Source organism: Balaenoptera acutorostrata, chromosome 11, assembly GCF_949987535.1.
Source record: "Balaenoptera acutorostrata chromosome 11, mBalAcu1.1, whole genome shotgun sequence".
Classification (NCBI taxonomy): domain Eukaryota; kingdom Metazoa; phylum Chordata; class Mammalia; order Artiodactyla; family Balaenopteridae; genus Balaenoptera; species Balaenoptera acutorostrata.
Window position 1 is genome coordinate 86,196,900 of NC_080074.1, and position 20,446 is coordinate 86,217,345.

The 20,446-nt window shown below is 37.0% G+C and overlaps 1 protein-coding gene across 1 annotated transcript in view; it reads right to left on the bottom strand.

The window, feature by feature from the left end:
• IRAG2 (inositol 1,4,5-triphosphate receptor associated 2) overlaps positions 1 to 20,446 on the bottom strand; it is a 92,350-nt gene that overhangs the window by 17,334 nt on the left and 54,570 nt on the right. Inside the window, exons 22-31 of the mRNA XM_057556491.1 lie at positions 18,966 to 19,113; positions 18,116 to 18,197; positions 8,273 to 8,319; positions 8,104 to 8,168; positions 7,840 to 7,947; positions 5,591 to 5,661; positions 2,680 to 2,737; positions 560 to 614; positions 447 to 474; positions 41 to 181 (exon numbers count right to left, since the gene is read on the bottom strand). Of these exons, the coding sequence (XP_057412474.1) occupies positions 41 to 181; positions 447 to 474; positions 560 to 614; positions 2,680 to 2,737; positions 5,591 to 5,661; positions 7,840 to 7,947; positions 8,104 to 8,168; positions 8,273 to 8,319; positions 18,116 to 18,197; positions 18,966 to 19,113 (803 nt within the window). The remainder of the gene's footprint in view (positions 1 to 40; positions 182 to 446; positions 475 to 559; positions 615 to 2,679; positions 2,738 to 5,590; positions 5,662 to 7,839; positions 7,948 to 8,103; positions 8,169 to 8,272; positions 8,320 to 18,115; positions 18,198 to 18,965; positions 19,114 to 20,446) is intronic.

The following is a 20,446-nucleotide window of genomic DNA, read 5'->3' on the forward strand; positions in this document are numbered from 1 at the left end:
TACAACCGAATGTGTAGTCCCCAAATGTTATGAGTCTCACCTCTAACAGTTTTAAACAGTTAGTGATTTCTTTCTTCAAATTTTCTTCTGCCAAGTCACGGGATCTTTCTTCAAGCTTCACTCTTTTCTCCAAGGTGAACCAGTCGCATTTAAATCCCAAAGATAACCTGAGAAATTCGGCCTGTTGTCAAAATAATGTGAGGGTGAGGAGAGAACATTGGATGTAGTCAAATTTCCAGTTTAATACCAAATTACACTGAGGCATTTCTTTCTCCTCCCAGTGACATAATGCTGGCATGCATAGGCTTTCCCTGCGCTTTCATGGCCAAGCCAGACAGACACCAAATGTACGATAAGCGCGTGCAAAAGCTCGCAGGGACTGCAGGCGAGTGAGTCTGAAACATGTATTTTTTTACTAAAGGAAAAAACATCTGCTTGAAACTTACCTCCACCTCCTTCTCATTAGCAGAAGTGCTGTAAGATAAGAGAAAGAACTTATTCAAACATAGTTCAACAGAAAAGCAAAAAATGTGAGCATGCTGTATGAGGAGGAGCTTACTTGTCACTTTGTCTAAAGTTAACTGACTTCACAGGAAGAGAGGAAACAGCAGCGCCTATTAAAAGACAGTAAGATAGTATTTGGTTAAACAGGCTTAACAGCTACAGGCACATTCAATCCAATGTGGTTATGGCCTCCCTCCACTAAACAAAGGCGTTCATTGAAATATGTCTGAGAAGATCACCAGCTAATAATGCATTTGCTTAAATATAAGATAATGTTATGCTACGCTTTGGGGATCACAATCATGTTGAAATTATTGGCTCACACTTCAGCACGTGAATAGTCTTTGAAAACCTGAAGATGTCTCAGAGTCAAGGGACAGCCCAATTTGTTCCTTCTGCGTTTGAATGTTTATTTGATTTGATTCCATGGTCAAATGCATAGCTTCAGCTGGTACCCTGGTTTTCCTGTGGACCAAGGATTTAAAACCAGCAACTTTTATGAGATCTTTTATCAGGCACTTTTCTAAGTGCTTTTTACATAACTTCTTCAATCCTCACAGCCAGCCTTCTGTGGTGGGTACCGTTCTTATCTACACTTTATAGGCTAGGAAACTGAATCGCAGCTTACCTAGCTCACACAGGTATTGGGGTAGTAGTAGTAGTAGTACTAGGAGTAGTAACAATAGTATAATAATAATAATAATAATACTGCTAATAATAACAGCAACAATAAACACGATATCAATCATTTACCACAGGTTTACTATATGCCAGTCCCAGAACAAAGCTCTTTATACATATTAATGATACTCTTCATGACTACTTCACAAAGAAGACAATAATAGTTATTAAGAGCATTAAGTATAGAGTTGAAAAGATCTGGTTTAAATCCTAGCTTTTGTGGACAAAGAATGTGGCCTGCCATTCAGTAAACAAATGATGTTGTGGCCATCAAGCCATCAGCCACCGTAGCTGCGGTGCACCCTGAGGGGATTTAAGATGGAGAAAAGCAGGATACTGTCCCTATATATCAAAGGAATGATTTCAATAAGCCCAGACTCTTGCATCTTCCCATACATAGAAAAGGGCTAAATTCATTAACTTGAGATGTCTGGGTTTTTTTATAATTAGCAGTTATCTTTTGATGTTGGACTACCTGGTGGTTTTTTGTTTTGTTTTGTTTTGCAAAATCTCCTGTATGTCCTGTCTCTTCCCTTACCTCTTTGGAACAGTCCCTCAGAGCTATCTGAGAGGCTACATCCCAGGTTTAAGTCCTCAGTAAATCTGCGGATAAAACATAATTCTCAACTTTTAGGTTGTGCATTTTTTTTCAGTCGACACTTTGATCCTTAAAACTAAGTGACCTGGAACAAGTCACAACTTCATCAAACCATCTACAAAATAAGGATAATTTTTCTATAGTAGCTAACTTTTATGAGAACTTTTATCAGGCTCTTTTCTAAATGCTTTTTACATAATTTCTTCAATCCTCACAGCTAACCTTCTGTAGTGGGTACCGTTCTTATCTACAGTTTATAGGCTAGGAAACCGAATTGCAGCTTACCTAGCTCACACAGGTATTGGGGAGAACTAAATAAAACTATGCATATAGAGAATTTAGCCTAGTACTTAGTACAGTCTATATTTCATAAAGGGTACTTTTTTTTTTTTAACTCATCATTTCCACTTTGCAGATGAAGAAATTAAGACTCAAGGTTAAATAGCTTGCCAAAGTCACAGCAAGGAAGAGCATGACCAAGCATAGAGTGAGTGACTCCAAAGCCAGAACTCTATTCACTATTCTATCCTAACAGAAGGGAGATGGGGAGAGAAGCATATTAGCACTCATTCTTCAAATACTGGCTTATTTGCTTTTAGGTGGAACAATAAAAAAATCTCAGAGTAGAGCTTAGAATTTGCTACAACATTGGCATGGTTCTTAGTTCACAATAGGGCACTAGTTATTACAAGACCTCTGAGCTTAACAGGCAATGTAGCATAAATATGGCCTTTTGAAAACGCTACAAATTGAATCAAAATCAGTTCTATTTGGCTGATTTTATCTAGAGATGCAGAGTTGTAGATGCCATATCTTTACTCAGAAAGATTTCATCCATAAAACATACCAGCAGGGAATAAAAGTTCACATGGGGGTTGGAAGAGAACATTCCTTACCTCCTGCCACACATTCTTTTCTGTGCTCATTTATTGTTTCTGGTTCCCCTTTGGCTTCCTAAAATCATAAAGAGATTTTATTGCTGAACATAGAGTGGAAATCCTTCATAACCAATCATTTCTCGACTTCCTGTCCTCTCCTGCCTACCCTGTTCAAAAAAACACTCTATAGTATGCAAAGAACTGTGCTAGGCATTCAGAAGAAAAGAGGACTGACTCCAAGGGGGTTTCTAACCTAGCTGAGGCATAAAGAACAGAAGTACATGAAAAGCTGCAATCATGATACAAGTTACTTCAAAGCAAACTAGGATTAATTGCCAAGTAAATGAGAGATAGATAAATATGTGCTTTGCAAAAGGAAGAGAGCAACACCATGGCTTGAGAAGCATGGAAAGTCTCTGCAGACAAGGAACAAGCTGGAGCTTGAGGGAGAGATAGGACTGAATGGATGAAGAGGGGGCGGTGATCTAGGACGATCACACGCAGCTTTCCAGATGGATTGTTGGGGAAATTATGGCAAAATAGCTGCTAAGTTTGTGCTATGTTTGGCTTTTACTCCATCTGAATATATTTTAAGGTCATTGACCAACTGTCCTACAAATGTATCTATACAAGAATCACCATAATAGGAGAGTTGCACTATACTGCCTGGGGAAATCTAAAGGAGAAGCTATAGGTATACAATTATTTTAGGATAATTATTATTCAACATTCTCAGAAATTTTCCATAAAAAATAAGGCCAAGACAAATTTCCTTGGTAGGGCCCTTGATACCATGTCATGTAATTTTTGGACAACTGAAAACTAAGATTTTGATAAAATGTAACAAATGAAATAATACAGGTAAAACACTGGATCATCCTTATCAATATGTACATACTCAAGTTTTTTTAATCCCCCCTCAACCCTGTGACATCTTCCGGCTATGGCATTTTCTTCCACTCCTGCGCTTCCTGGCTACACTTCTTCTGGGAAGAGTTGTCCACAGTTGCTGTTTCTAGTTCCTCATCTCCCATTTGTGATCAGTGAACTACTCTGTCCCTGCACCCAATGCTCCAAGGAAACTGCTCTCCCCAGTTATCAGTGAACTCCCTACTGCCAAATCCAATGGATAATTTTCAGTCTTTATCTTATGTGACCTCACTGTGGCATCCAAATCAATCTATAATCCCCTCCTTCTTGAAGTTTTTTCATCCCTTGGTTCCCCTCTCCTGATGTCTCCCCATCACTACAAAGCTCCTTCTTGGTCTCCTCCACCATTGCCTTCTCTTATTAGGCAATGGAATCATCAAGAGTCCATTATCCTCTGTGCTCTCTCTGCCTGCCCTCCTTCCTTGGGGAATCTCATCCACCTGCTTGGTTCTTTGCTGATAACTCACAAATATGTGTCTGCTCCTGAAAGTCCCACGGGTGAGTTTATGAATATGGGTATATAGTTATCTATAAAATCTCCTTACACGGTATTAATGATGTCTCATATCAACCTGAAACTTGACTTATCTCAAATTAAATTAAATTAAATTTACCCCACAAATTCTTCTTACTCGCTCCTACTCTCACGTTATTCTATTCATTCTGTAGGTTAGGCCATAAACCTGGGTATCGACCTTTTCCCAGACCCCCGATTATCAGTTATCATGTACTGTGAATGCTATACCTCAAGTATCTCTCAAGTTAGTCTCATTTTTTTCCATCATCACTAAATTCATGCTATCTTCATTTCTTGCCTGAATTATTATATAGCATTCTAACCAATTCTCCACCTCCATTACTACATTTTCTAATCCATTATTTTTAAAAGTTTTTTTATTTCTTTTTTTTTTTGAGATGAGCTAGGAAAGACTAGAGGACTTGAATTTTCCTCTGTCCATTTTTTATAAGGGGCAACCACTTTTGGCATGTGTGCTAGCCAACACTACGCTTTATATATACTTTACACTACAAAGAATTATCCCAAATCACATATCCAATTACTCTACTCCCTTCAGACAAGAATAGTATAAAATTTTTATCTACCTTATTACCTCCAATGTATACTTGCCACAACCTTCTCTTAACCTGAGTTAGTTGCATGAGTCTCTGTTTCTTGTAATCAAATAGGCCTAACTAAAAGAATGTTTATACACTGAGGGGAAAACAATAATAATACACACACACACACACACACACACACCTCCGCACATAGAATACAGAGAGGGGCTGATGTATAAATAAGACCCTTGAAGGAACGTAGAATTGCCTATAGTCTGTAAGTTACTCTTCAAATAATTATAAATTCATACCAGTGGTGATATGCCTTCTCTTTAAGGAAAGGAATTTAATTATTTTTCTATAAACATTTAAATATTCATCCTTATAATGTTTTATAGCAGTTTGCCATGTGCCTATATAACATTCGATACCACTCACTAGGTACCTCCTCCATGACACCTCTTCTGTCCCCTCACCCCAACCATTTCTCTTTCATATCGCTGACCAGTCTAATTACTGAGTAATTGTATGTTTCTTCCATTAATTACAACACATCTTTAAGATAGATATCACTGTTTTGTTTAGCCTTATTTATTAATGCCTTCATTTATTTAAGAGTACTCTTCAGATAGATATTTAGCTTGTTTCCAGCAGACCTTTGATGAATAAATGAGTGAATGAATGCATGAATGAATGAAAGAAAAATCAGTGTGGAGTCAGGAGGTCCTACCTGAGTCTACTGAGTGACTCTGGATGGTTTGGCCTCAACTTCTTCATCTATACAATATTAGTATAACTAAATGCTATTAACCTCATAATATTTGGAAAGGATAAAATGCAATAGTGCTTTTAAGAGTACTTTGCAAACTTAAAGGGACAGTTCTAAATATCATTGCAACATATCATTACTTTTACTGTTAACATGCATATATTTCCTTACCTGATTTGACATGATTTTTTCTTCACTCACAGAGCCTTGGAGTGCAATATTTTCAGGAGCTGGACTTCCACCTATAAGAAGGAGGAAACACATCAACAGTGTTGGGGGCAGGGGGAGTAGTAGCGAGTAAAAGAGGAAGGAATAGTGAGGGTGGCAATGCGGGCGGAGTAGTAAGTGGCAAAGTGCTTAACACGTGAGACAAATTTTGTACTAAAAAACTTTGTGTCCATTCATTTAGAATCAGGATTAGGCCAGTTAAAGTTCCCAAGGAAGCTAGCCATATAAGATTTCTTAACAGAAATGAATACCTGTATAAATGGCCTTCAAACAGTAGGGTTTTAAAAATAAAAAGCAGCTACTGCTGCTTTTTTAAATCAAACACATTACTAGAATAATTACAGAAACTGAATGAAAGAAGGATGAACAATTAGTAACTTAGTAGCTTTTTTTTTGTAGATTGACACACAAGTTTTTAACAATTATATATGCAAGGCTGATAACAAAGTATATCCTTCCAAAACACAGTATCTTTCTAAATAAAATGTAATCAAACTAAGAAGAAAAGATGCACTTTTAATTTATGCCATTCCTTTTTGTAATTTCCCTTTGTTTATTTGTATTGTAATGTACTTGATGATGATTTTCCTCTTCACATGATCTATTGTCCTGACTTTAGTTCAGTGCAGGCACAAAGGTCAGCGGCTATAGTCAGATTTTGTTTCTTTCTTTTTAAGAAAACAGAAACCGAATAGTTAAAGGATGTATTAGATTTTTTTAATTTACATGGAAATAAGAGCAAAATGGTAACCCCTTTCTTCAGGGATATAAAATTTTTCCCTATGGAATTTTTATTTTAGTTCTTTAAAAAAAAAATTAAAACAGATAGTAGATTCATATGGCCCATAAATGAAAAAGTGTAAAATTGTTTTCCAGTGAAAATTTTCCCTCCCATCACGCCTGCCAGAAACCTACTTTACCTCCTCATAGACAATGTTACAAATTTTTGTCTAGCCTTGCAGAGATATTTTATATATACACAAAAACTTTTTTCTATTTTTTTTCCACAAATTTTTACATGCAATACATAATGTTTTGTACTTTGGCATTTCCCCACCACCCTCCAAAATAGTTCTTTGATATCCTTTCAAGAAAAAAGTTTCCTTATATATGTTTTACAGATGTATACTAGTATTCCATTACATGGATATGCCAAAATACGTTAATTAGTCTTCTACTGATAGTTAACTTGTTTCCAATATTTTGTTATTACAAACAATGCTGCAGTAAATAAACTTCCATATATGTCATATAATATGTATGTACTTAGATCTACAGGATAAAGTCCCAGAAACCAAATTGTTTTATCATGGCATATGTACATTTAAATTTTGGGTAGATATTATCAAATTCCTCTCCCTACTAATTACAATAATTTACATTCCCTGAAGCAGTGTATGAGAATTCTTCTTCCCCCAACAACCTTACCAACAGTGTGCAATCTAATTTTTTATCTTTGTCTACATGACAGGTAAAAAATAGTATCCTGGTGCAGTTTTAATTAAAATTTTTCTTATTTGGTGTGAGGTAGAATATAAAGATATTCTTCTGTCAACTGAAGGAATGGATTCCATTTCTACAATTTTACAGCTCCTTTAACTTAGCACCTGTATCTCAAATTTAATTGTCCAATTTAAACATTAGATGAATTTTCCTTGATTGGTGTTTTTGGTTGGAATGGGAGCCTATGTTTCCTATGAGTGTCAACTGTAGTGATGTCTCACTGGGAACGGTTGAGAATAAGCACTTTATTTTCAGACTCAAATGGCAGAAAAGGATCTAACATGTTATCTAGTTAATTTCTGCCTCCTGAGTGAACCATCACTAATCGGTCCATCCTTTTAACCCAGTAGATTCTAATTAGGATTCTGAGAATTTCCTAAGTAGGTGATTCCACATCTGCGTCACAGTTGAGACTCAGGTGTGTCCAATCGATTTTGGCCATAAGGAAATATTTAAATCCCATTAAAATATACTTTAATTTTTATTTTAAATACAGAATTGGAAAAAAGTTGGTAACGTTGTCATATATGAAGGCCATGGTCACCTCTGGACTTCTTTTCTGCAGACTGTCTTCAAAATTCTTTTATAAAATAGTATTACTGAGCCACTGAGGATAGTTACTCCACTAGCTTCCAAGTTTGCTTAGTGTTTTAGAATGGAAACTATTCTTGAACCCTTCAACAGCTTACCTTTGATCTTCTTCACAGCAGAAGCTGATCTTTTATCTTCCTCTTTCTCACAGAGTGGTTTACAATCAGTGACACCAGAAGCCATATGCAAAATTTCTGATCCAGAATCTGTCAACAGGAAGAAACTAACAGCATGAATACTATGCAAAAGGATTATTTGCTTATGTCCTTTTCATTTGCACACACCTTAGCAGGTCACAGAACATCCAAGCTTATAGTTATAATACTAACACTCTATTTTTATATCTTTTCTAATCTACTCACCACTTGAAGTTACAGTACTCTCTGTGGATGAAGTGTGTCCAGGAGATGGTAGGGTGGAATATTCCCTGTCAAAAAAGTAGAAGTATTTTAGAGTGTCTGGTCCAAAGAATTCTCTTAGAAATTAACTGAATATGCATCACAAGTCATACACAGAAACAAACAAGCAAACCTGGACTGTGGCAGGCTCTCAGAATATAAGCGTTCAACACCATTGTCCTTAAGATAAAAAAAAAAGAGAGAGAAACAAGTTTAACAATTTGACATTTTCCATTCCAGAGAAGTTGTGTTAAGCAAACATTTTCATACAGTTTTAAATGAACCCATATTTGCTTTGCTCTTTTGGAGAGGATATGGGAATGGGATGGTACAGGGCAGACTGATATACATACTTCCTCAAAGCTGTACTTGCAAAAAAAAAAAAATCCAATTTTAAGTATACTTACAAGTCCAATATTTAAAGAAAATTTAAATTCTTGGGCAAAACAAATTCTAAACTCAAAGGGCAGATAGAGTTTATATCATGAACTTAAGTTTTCTTTAAACAGAACATTCTAGGTGGACATAAAACAACATTTCTATTTATGGAAATATTACTCAACTTAAAACTTTTGGCCTGTTGATTTAAAAATGGTTCTCAATTTTCTAGCTAGACACATAATACATTTTAAAGTTAATCCAATTCTCAAAGATCTGATGGATTACATCTACGGCAGCACCTCTTACTTGGGGCTCAAAAAGAACTTAGCAAAACTGTGGTCCCGGGGCTTCCCTGGTAGCGCAGTGGTTGAGAATCCGCCTGCTAATGCAGGGGACACGGGTTCGAGCCCTGGTCTGGGAAGATCCCACATGCCGCAGAGCAGCTGGGCCCATGAGCCACAATTACTGAGCCTGCGCGTCTGGAGCCTGTGCTCCGCAACAGGAGAGGCCGCGATAGTGAGAGGCCCGCGCACCGCGATGAAGAGTGGCCCCCGCTCGCCGCAACTAGAGAAAGCCCTCACACAGAAACGAAGACCCAACACAGCCAAAAATAAATAAATAAATAAATAAATAAGAGTTCCTAATTTGGGGGGAACTTCAGGAGATTAGGTTCACTTATTCTCTTTCAAAAAATACAGTGGGAACACAGGTTCCTCTTTAATAAAAAGTTTTTCTATTCAATAATAAGTATATTTCCATTATCATTCAGTTTATTTAGGAAAAGAAATCAAAATTTAATAAATTAAAACTGAAATCACTTGGACATATCCAAAATATGCACAGACAATGCAAAACTGAAGACATTTAAATACTCCATAATCAAACACACAGCTTCTTGTTAACTGGCACAACCAACAACAGTTTTCAATGGAGGGATGCCGTATATCATACACCGTACTTAGAATCTCTCCAAGATAATACTGACTATTGTCCCAGAAAGACAAAGGTTTAGCAAGAGTTTGCTGAATGTATAGTTATCCAATACAAAAAAACAATAGCTTACATCTGTTCAGCACATTAAAATTTACAAAAGCCCTTTTATGTATCACCCCATTTAATTCTCCCAACAACCTTATGCGGTGGGTTTTACGGAAAAAAAAAAAAAAAAAAGATTTACTTATTTCAGGTAGGGAAAGTAAAACCAATGAATAAAGTAATTTCTCAGGAGTATTCAGAATGGTGGTGTCAGCCTCTAAACAGTCTAAACAATCAGACTAAATACAGTGTCCTCTTCATTGTAAACAGAACTGTCTCTGAAATACCCTAAGGCTATTGGAGAGGCAAAGACTTCGCAATGATTGTCTTAGACTGGTAGATGATTTGAATATAAACTTTTAAAATGTTCCCCTCAAATGTTTAGAAAACCCCACAAACTTGCACAGCAAGAATTTACACCTAATCCTCCTACATATAAATGTTGGGCAATCTTCTCTTTTATTTCATTTTTGTCCCTGCTTTAAATGTCTTTGTGTCAGACTATATGTAACTGAAGCCTCTTGTGACATCAGTTTAATTTAAGTCAACAACTTTCATCAAAGGCCCAGTTTGTGCCAGACACAGTGAAAGGCTGTTTCTGGCACAAAACAGAAAGGTTGGAGAGACCAAAAATACATTCCTTGTCCCAGAGGAGCTCATAGGCCAGTCAGAAAGACAAATATGCAAAACAAATACTTCATAAATTATAAGCAGCATTCCACAGAGGAAAGTAACATGCACAGAACAGAGTAGGGTAATATTTGCATTAAATTTTGAAGAGAAATTATACCTTATACTTCACAGGTAGTTAAATGATATTGGCTCTATCCTTAAGATATTTAAATAGATTGCACTAGTAATTAGTATATGCTTATTTAACTATCTGCCCATATATATGTAAGAAATGAAGCTATAAAAATAGGAAAAAATTAAACATTCTTCAGTCTCATTAAGTATCCTCCATAAAAGTCAACAAGGATTGATTCCTTAATAATAAAAAAATCAGGCCCATTTAACCCTCCATAACATACAAATCTGTTATTATGTGTGGCTTGAAAAAACTTATTACTGTGCTATAATTAATAACATATATTATATATAATAATTATATTGCACTAACTAAAAAGCTAATTTTGTCAGAAAAATATTTCTTCTTACACCAGAGTCATGAATACCTGTATTTGAATTTAAGAGATATGAAAGAGAATGCAGTTATTTTCTATTCAATTAAACTGATTTCCAGCATTAGGGGAAAGGGAACACATTATTTCTGTAAACTTTGTTTTTTAAAAAAAGTTTATTATTTAAAGTCAAAATAATAAATATAGCAAAAATACAGTTTGCTTTCATTATACTATAAATGAGTCTCATTTGCCATAATGGTCTGTGTAAAGCCCTTCTTTTGTCCTATTTTTTATACGTGAAACCTTTTGGTAAACATAAAATATTTATTGATTAACTAAGTAACAATTCTGTGATTTTCGAGAAATGGCATATATTTAGTAGCTGTACATTACTACATTGTTCTGTTGCAAGGATATTGGATATTACTGGATATTATTCCCAATTCATTAATCTTTATAAATCTCACTAATCAGAAAACAACGTAATATACAACATATCTCAATCCTAGATTTTCATACATTTGGTCTAACATTTTCTTCCTCCTTACAAGAAGCAGACAAAAGAAGGAGATTTTTTTTTCTTCCAAATTTAGGGTTATAGTTAATGAAAGTTGGAGATACAGCCCCTCAGGGTGTCTGTACCTGTGAAGGGGGGGTGAAAAATAACTCAGCAAAAACTTTCTACAATTGTGCTCTTTTCTTCCAGTTTCAAAAGGCACCCCTATTTAAACTCACAGGAGAACCTAACACACACAACAACTGTAGGATCTGGGCAGATGATAAAAAAGATAATTTACTGGATATATTTTAAAACCAAGGAAAATCAAGAAACTGACTAAAAGCAAGAAAAAGAAAGTTCAGAAGAGAGACTTACCTACATGTAGAAGATTGGCTCAAGTCAATGAGTCTAACACATGCCGACAGCATAGAGCAGGAAGCATGTTCTTCCTGTTCGAGCCATTCAAATATCAACCTGCATAACATTTACATGAAAATCCGTGGTCCAGCCCATTTGCTTTTGAGAGTAAAAGTGTAACGTAGGGTGGGGTAGCTAAAGTACTCGTGGAACAAAGCGAGACATTCTCCCACAGGCTAGATCAGCAAATGCAGGACACACACACACATATTCTCTCTCTCTCTCTCTCTCTCTCTCTCTCACACACACACACACACACACACACACACACACACACACACAGCAGTATTATTTTAGTATTTAGATAGAAAATATGAAGAACAATAAGAAATAACTTCTAAGATATTAGTAAGGGCAGTTAACAGGCCTAGATAATCTCCCAGGGTTACTCTTCTAGATGAAGTGCTATTTCATCCATAGATTTTTATGATCAGAAACCCTTCCACTAATAAACATGCATGTTACCGATGTAATTTTTACTTTTAGATCCATTTTAGACAATTGACATTACTCAAATAAACTAATATGATCTTCTGAGAAAAGAAGAAAAACCGAACAAAAGGAGTCTACATAGACTTATTTTATTCTAACTTAAAAAAAAAAAAAAGCCCTTGACTTGAAGTTGGTTTCAATATTCTAAAAAGAAAAGAATGTAAAATTAAACATCAAAAGATTACAACTGTTATAACCTAAATAAAACGAAATTCCTTCACAAGTTTTTTTTGTTTTTTTGGGGTTTTTTTTGCAATTTCTAACTAAAAGGACACCACACATTCAGATCTACAGGACACACCCACCACTTTGAGGTTCATTTGTAATACAGTTATCAGCCAACTTCTACATGTCCCAGTTTTGCAACTGGCAATGTTATTTATTCTCCAAGTTTATTAAAGCTGCACCCACGCACAGCTTGAGAGAACAGGACAGACAATGGCCAGAAAATCTGAGATACTTTAAAATTGATTCTGTCCTTTGCCTCATAAATCACCTTCTCCTAGTGATAGTATATCTTAGGCAAAAACATGTAATGACATGAAGGAGACCTCAAAGGGATGGCAAAGCACTTAATATTTAGTGTATGTGATTTTTTTAAACAGCCAAAGAGAAAACAGAAATTCATCTTCCTATCCTCTGACCTGTATCCTCTGAGCTTCACACTGCTGATAATTCTGATTCTGGGTGATGGTTACAGTTGCTATTTTCTGAGTGTTTACTATGAACCAGGTACTTTATATATGTTATAAAGTGTCTTGTTGGGGTCAAATCTGAGCTTGGAGTAGGTAGAGGGGAGAATCAGTTTCATTGTCATGTAATTTTCATGAAGCTTCTTAATTCTTGGAGTGTTTGGGGACAAACACAGGTACCTAATCACAAGTCCAGTTTTGCAAAGTCCCAGAAATCCTTTGGTTGCTCTTCAGACTCAATGGTGGGAGCAGTGAATAAGGAAAGAAAGATTATAAGGAGAGACAACTGAGCCCCAGAGAGAAATTGCCAAGAGTGAGGAAGAACTGATAAAGTTGGGCCAAATGAACAGCTGGGTCTAGCTATTGAAGGGGGCAGCAAGCCCTGATTCAGTGGGAGACTGTGCTACTAGCCAGCCCTGCTGGATTATCTATTTGCCTTGAAAAGTAGAGGATAATTTTAACTGCATCACAAGGAGTCCACCCAACACCACAGTAGGACCCAGCTCTGAAGGTGCTGAAACAAGAAGTGAGAGTCATCTCCCTACCGACCAGGAAGAGGAGATCACCAAAGGTCCAGACACAGCATTCCAAGGAGGTTGACTGTGCAGCAGGCAGGGACTGTGGGTGGTGTGGACAACAGAAAGGACTGCAGAGATGTGAGTGGTGAAACCAACTACCATCTCCAACAATCTCTCAGGAGGTTAAGTGTCCTTCCCTGGGACCCACAAGTTGGTGAGATCAGGACATTGGGATATACTGGTAGGCACCAGTATAGAGATTCTTGGAAATCGCTGAAAAGGGACCCCATGAATCAAAAAGGCCTTCCTATTCATCAGCAAGTGGGGAAACAGAGCACTGAGATTTGTCTCTCCTCTAAATATGACCTACTTGGTTTGTTTCCATGGACTGGTTAGGCCAGAATTTAGCTGTTGCAGATATATATAGGCATATATATATGCATAATATATGTATATGTGTATGTGTGTATTTGAATCCTGAAAAGAACTCTGCAAAGTAATATCTCTGTTTCACCAGGGAACACACACAAACTGAAAGAGGTTAGGCCACTTGTCCGAGTTCACACAGCTAATAAGTAACAGAGCCAGCTTAAACCCACAACTGCTTAATTCCAAAGCCTATGCTATGTGGCTAGAAATTCTAAGTCATTACTGGGAAATATTTCAAATAAATACAAAACTGGACAGGATAGAATAATTACCCTTTGTGTACCCATTCTGCAGATTCAACAATTATCAACCTATGGCCCATCTCCTTTCATCTATACCGTCACCCACTAAACCTACCTTAGCATTGTTTTGAAGCATATCCCAGATACCATAGACATTTCTTTCATAAATATTTTAGTCTGAGTCTCTAAAAGACGAGGACTGGAAATAATTTATTTCCTTTTTTCCTCTTTACACTAAAATATCCCAAATAAATAGATTTCACTGGGTCAGTAAAGTAGCTCTGTTCTTCCCAGGAATGTCCCAAACTGGACCCCAAATTATTTTACTAAGACACGTTTTTTTTGAGGTATTAGTCTTGTTAGAGTCCTCTGGTCACCCAAAGACCCTCTTATGAATACTGATGTTCACTCTTATCTCCTATTGTGCTTTCTGAAAAGGATGCTAGAATATAGCTTCCTCTGTGAATATGGAAGAGGAATAAAAAAAATAAATCTCAGGTTCTCAGGAACACCAGTCAGAAAGCAATAGGGCAAGACTGTCAATTCAACAAGTGCACTGGGTACTCACTCTCAATGTTTTAAATAGACCCTGTAGGGAGTACAAAAATAAATAAGTAAATAGGCATTCAACAAATATTAATAGAGCAGCTACTGTATACCAAATCTATTCAGGATGCTAGATGCACATTGGTTAATGGCCAAAGGCACTCTACACCAAGTTTATAATCTGATACAAGAACATGTTAAGAAAACAAAGAACTACAATGTAACCAAAATATAGACGAGAGGAGCACAGAGTTACTGGGGTCTAAAAGAAAAGAGTGAACTTATTTTTTCCTGAGTGCTACGGTTGAGAAATGAGGAAAATGAGGCCTGAATGACAAGACTTTTCCATAGTAGCAGAGAGGTCAAACCAGGGAAAACCCTCACCTCTCAGCTTCTAATCCATTATGATTTCCATCTCAAGAAGGACTAGAGATGCTTGACGGTAAACATTTCTCGCTACCACAAAAGGTTTTATGGAACACTTGGTTTTTGGCATGGGCCTTGATAGTCGAATAGAATTTGACAAGTGGAGAAGTGGAAGTGTTCTGGGCAGAGAAAACAGCATAAACAGCTTTGTGTCACATATTCCAACAATACAGACCACCTGGTTTGGCTGACATTTAGGGACAACTATAAGGCATGGATGGGGAAAGGTTGGAAAATTAGGTTGCAACCAGATTAGAGAAGAGCTTGAATACCAGGGCAAGTTGTTTGTTTTGAAGGCCCTCAAGAGTGACGAAATTCCAAAAGTTTGAAGCCAAAGAGTTGGGAAAACACAACGATTTATGGGTTGCTGGGACAAACACGGATTATATGCTTTGTCATTTTAATTTCATGTTTCATCCTAATTCTTATGAATGAGAATGCATAGATAAGCATCATCTAAGGAGAGAGTTCTATTTGTTTAAGAGATGGGTGGGGGGCATGAAGGGGTAGAAGGTGGGGATTTACTCAAGGGACAGGCATGAGGGAGTAAACAGGCTGCCCGGATTCCGCAGTGGAGCAGAGCAAAAGGGAAATGGTGGAAATTGGTGGGAACAGCTATAGAGTGCAGCTGACAGATTAGTTCCTGGGGCCTATGGAAGAAATGGCACGGAGGCAGCGGGAAAACCTTCAGGGAATCTATACATTTCCGCAGGAGCATTTAATTAAAAAAAAAAAAAAATTTTTTTTTTTAAAACAAATTATTAAACTATATTTAGTCACCACAATGACCTCACCAAGTCAATACATAGGAAAGGAAGTTAGAGAAAGGGCAGCGGGAAAACCTTCAGGGAATCTATACATTTCCGCAGGAGCATTTAACAGGAGTTTGTCTTGTGATCTCTGTTCGCTCCTATTTCTTCATGGGTGTCGAGACAAAATAATTTGGTCACATATCCTAACGAGAGTGATCAGGAGCTCCTTTTAGATACATAAGGAAGCACATTTATTTCTTAGCCAAAAAACTACTTTCAAGGTAACTCTGAGTAGTTATTATGATTGAAACGTCTAAATTCAGTGTTCTCAGAGGAGTCGTAAGAAGGGATTAATCTTTGAAGCTATACAAACTTGAATTTGAATCCCAGGTTTGCTACTTACTAGTTGAGTGATCCTGGTTAAGTTATTTAACCTCTCTGAACTTCAGTTGCCTCATCTGTAGAATCAGAGAATACTTACCATTCAAAGTTGTAGAGACAATTAATAACATGACATGTGGAAATGTTTTCCTACGAAGTACCTGGTACACAACTGATGTTGGTTCCTTCCCCTTTCTTGGTGAAATCAGTACCAGATAAAAGGGAAATTACTAACAACCAAACATCCTGTAAGCTTCCAAGTTCAACTTCCTTTACTAAAACTTTACAAGAACGGCTAAGGAATAGCAAAATGGATTCATTTCCTTTTTCTTTCCTTTTCTTAGCTCTTCAATAGGAAGGGGTACTAAGGAATGGAAAAATGTGAGATACATACACTTAAAAGAATAAGAACAGCTCATGTAAATCAATTTTTTTTTAAAAACTCATTTTTTAAAATGGACAAAAGATCTGGGTAGACATATCTCTAAAGAAGATATACATATGGCCAACGAGTACATGAAAAATGCTCAACATCATTTGTCATTAAGGAAATCCATATCAAAACCACAAGATACCACTTTACATGCACTAAGATGCTTATAATCAAAAAGATAGACAAAAAATAAGATACATGTATATATATAACTGAATCACTTTGTTGTACACCTGAAACTAACACAACATTGTTAATCAACTATGCTCCAATATAAAATAGAAATTAAAAAATCAAATTTAATTTAATTTAAAAAAAGATAGACAAGTGTTGACAAGGATGTGGAGAAAATGAAATCCTCATACATTACTGGTGGGAATGTAAAATGGTGTAGCTGCTTTGAAAATCTGTTTTGCTGTTCCTCAAAGTTTTAACATAGAGTGACCATATGATGCAATAATTCTACTCCTAAATACATACCCCAAGAACTGAAAACATATGTTTACACAAAATGTTTTACACTAATGTTCTTACTGGCATTATTCATGGTAGCCAAAAAGTAGAAACAACCCAAGCGCTTATCAGTGGTGAATGGATAAACAAAAGGTGGTATATTCATACACTGGAATATTATCCAGTTATAAAGAGGAATGAAGCACTGATAACATGCTACAACACAGATGAAAAGAAGCCAGTCACAAGAGGTCCGTATTGTATTATTCCATTTATATGAGACATCCAGAATAGGCCAGTCTATAGAGGCAGAAAGCAGATTAGTGGCTGCCTAGGGTGGGGTGGGGTGGCGGATAGGGATAGACTGCTAATAGGCATGAGGTTTCTTTCTAAGGGGATCAAAATGTCCTAAAGTTGATTGTGGCGATGGCTGCACAACTCTGAATATTTTTCAAAATATTTAATTGAACAATTTAAACTGATGAATTGTTTGGTAGGAGAATTATATCACAATAAACCTTTTTTTAAAAAAAGAAGAGTGATGGATTTCCAGATTCTGGAACAGAATGGTCTGCTCCATTTGATTGAGAAGATCATGTTCCCTCAGGCTCAGACTGCTGACCAAGGAAAGTGCTCCAGGCCCATCTCCACAACCTGGGGTGTTTGCCTAAGTGCCCTCAGCTACTTAGTATTCTCTTCTTGGGTCGAGAAGTACTATTAGCACCTAACTGCAGCAATGGGTTCTCCTTGGGCATTGCCCTACTTTGTACAGCAAAGTACCAGCACCTCAAAGATTATCTAGCCTTGACCTCGATTCTTAGAGAGTCAATGAGACCTGAGACTCCTGATAGCCAATAGTGAATTTAAGTCCCAAACCAGCCTGCCTTTCAAACAAAAAGTTCAGCACACTTCATCAAAATCTCCATTTGGTTATATATCCTTGAGTTTATACTATAGAAGGGGTAGAAATCCCCCCAGATGCCATCAAACGTTGACATTTCTCATGCATCTGAATTCTGTGGTATAAGACTTGTACTTGCTATAAGAGTCTCTATAATACTTCAAAACAAAACAAAACAAAACATAAAAACACCATAGAAGAGGGTCAGGATATGGTAGAGCTAAAAATGAAGTTGAAATGTAGTCCAATACTCACTTCCATACTTAGGTCATTATTCATCCTGATGCAACCTGAAAGATCTGTTCCTGGGTGGGGACCACCTGTAGGGCCTGGACACCTAATAATAGACAGTAAAGTTCCTTAATACAGGTGGAAAAACTGCAAATTTCAGCAGATACCAACCTATCCCATAGTTCCCCTTCCCTGCCCCAATTTTACCGAATTTCTAATTAAGTTTATGTCTTAACTGAGACATGATGAAAGAGAGCTCCAAGCTCCATCAGAGAGAGTGGTAATAACCATAGAGAATCTAGTCCCAAATGAAAATGAAGTTATTTGCAATTCAAAGTCTTGCTTCCTGACCCTCGATACAGAAAGGAAATTTCATTGGGGTGAACAGTGCTCACAAACTCCACTGACATTTCTGAACTTTTCCTAAGGAAGAAATGTCTGTGTACTTAGAAAGGTGAGTGAGCTCAGATGAGCTTTGGGAGAGGGTATGTGCGAGCACAGGGATAGAGTCCCAAAGACTTGTTCACCTGGAGTGTGAAGGAATAGAAAGATGATCAAAACCTAGCTGAATGAGTTAACTTAGCAGTACATAGTATATTCCTAAAAACTGGGAAAAATGTTAAGTAGCCTAATTTGTCTTTTACACTTTAGAATGGATATCATGAAATTCAAAAGAGCTATAGAGAAAACTATAAAGGTATCTTTGTTTTAAAATTGTCGATTTTCAGAAAGTTAGAGAAGTTACACAATAAAAATTCCACAATAAAGATGTCATGATGTCAAGATATGAAACTTTTACTGATTAAATGTTTAGGCAATAGGAATAGGCCACCCACGAAAAGTAGGCCAAGTGTATTTTGCCCTTTTAACTTACTTGTGCCTTCCGGTCACATCCAAAGCACCATCCTCTATTTCTCCATATGTGGGCCTTTCACATGAAGCATGGATTCGGTTGGCTACACATGAGAAGGGTGTCAATTCTAGTCTTGGAATTGCTGTAAGACTATCCAGATACAAGGCATCTGCAGTAGAACAGAAAAGAATAAATATAGAAATTAATGGTTCAAATTATATATATATACTATTTCTTTTCCTCTTGGGAGATTAGACCATTTCTGAAAAAACAAAAGTCAGTTCAATTCAATTCAATTTACATTTTTTTAAAATTTTATTTTATTTATTTTTTTATACAGCAGGTTCTTATCAGTCATCCATTTTATACACATCAGTGTATACATGTCAATCCCAATCGCCCAATTCATCACACCACCACCACCCCCCGCCACTTTCCCCCTTGCTGTTCCATAGGTTTGTTCTCTACATCTGTGTCTCAATTTCTGCCCTGCAAACCAGTTTATTTGTACCATTTTTCTAGGTTCTACATATATGCGTTAACATACGATATTTGTTTTTCTCTTTCTGACTTACTTCACTCTGTGTGATAGTCTCTAGACCCATCCATGTCTCTACAAATGACCCAATTTTGTTCCTTTTTATGGCTGAGTAATATTCCATTGTATATATGTACCACATCTTCTTTATCTATTCAATTAACATTTTAACATTACAACTCCCCACCCCCTAAATTTTGATGCCTAGTTATGAGGGGTAGAAATGTCATTTCTTTTTTTAAGAAGGGAGTAGGGGTGAAGGAGGGGAAACAGAGACCCTTGCCTAGTAAGCAACTAGAGGGGTCAATAACAATCTGCTGCCAGGGGGCAAAATCCAGCCAGCCTCCTGTTTTTGTAAATAAAGTTTTATTGGAACACAGACACACCCATTCATTCAGTATCATCCAAGGTTGCTTGTGGCTACAACAGCAAAGCTGAGTAGTTGCTGCAGAAACCGTACAGCCTGCAAAACCTCAAATATTTACTATCCGGCCCTTTACGGAAACAGTTTACCAACTCCTAAAGAGAAAAACAGTTCGACATTGTAATTGTAAACCACTGAAGAGTGCAGGAAATAGGGTGACAAATTTTGTTTTGAGGAAACTGTCTTGTTATGTTTTTCTGAGTATAGGAAGCAGCAGAATTTAATAGAAAAAACATAGGCTTTGGAATTAATCACAATTTTTAGTTCAAATCCTGACCCTGACACATACCAGGTGTGTGATCTCGGATAAATAACTAAACCAACTCTGAGCCTCAGTTTACTTACATATAAAGTGCCACATGGGGATTTCCCTGGTGTTCCAGTGGTTAAGAATCCACCTTCCAAGGCAGGGGACTCGGGTTCGATCCCTACTTGGGGAACTAAGATCCCACGTGCCTTGGGGCAACTAAACCCGCGTGCCGCGGGGCAACTAAGCCCGCATGCCGCAACTACTGAGCCCACGCACCGTAACTAAAGGGA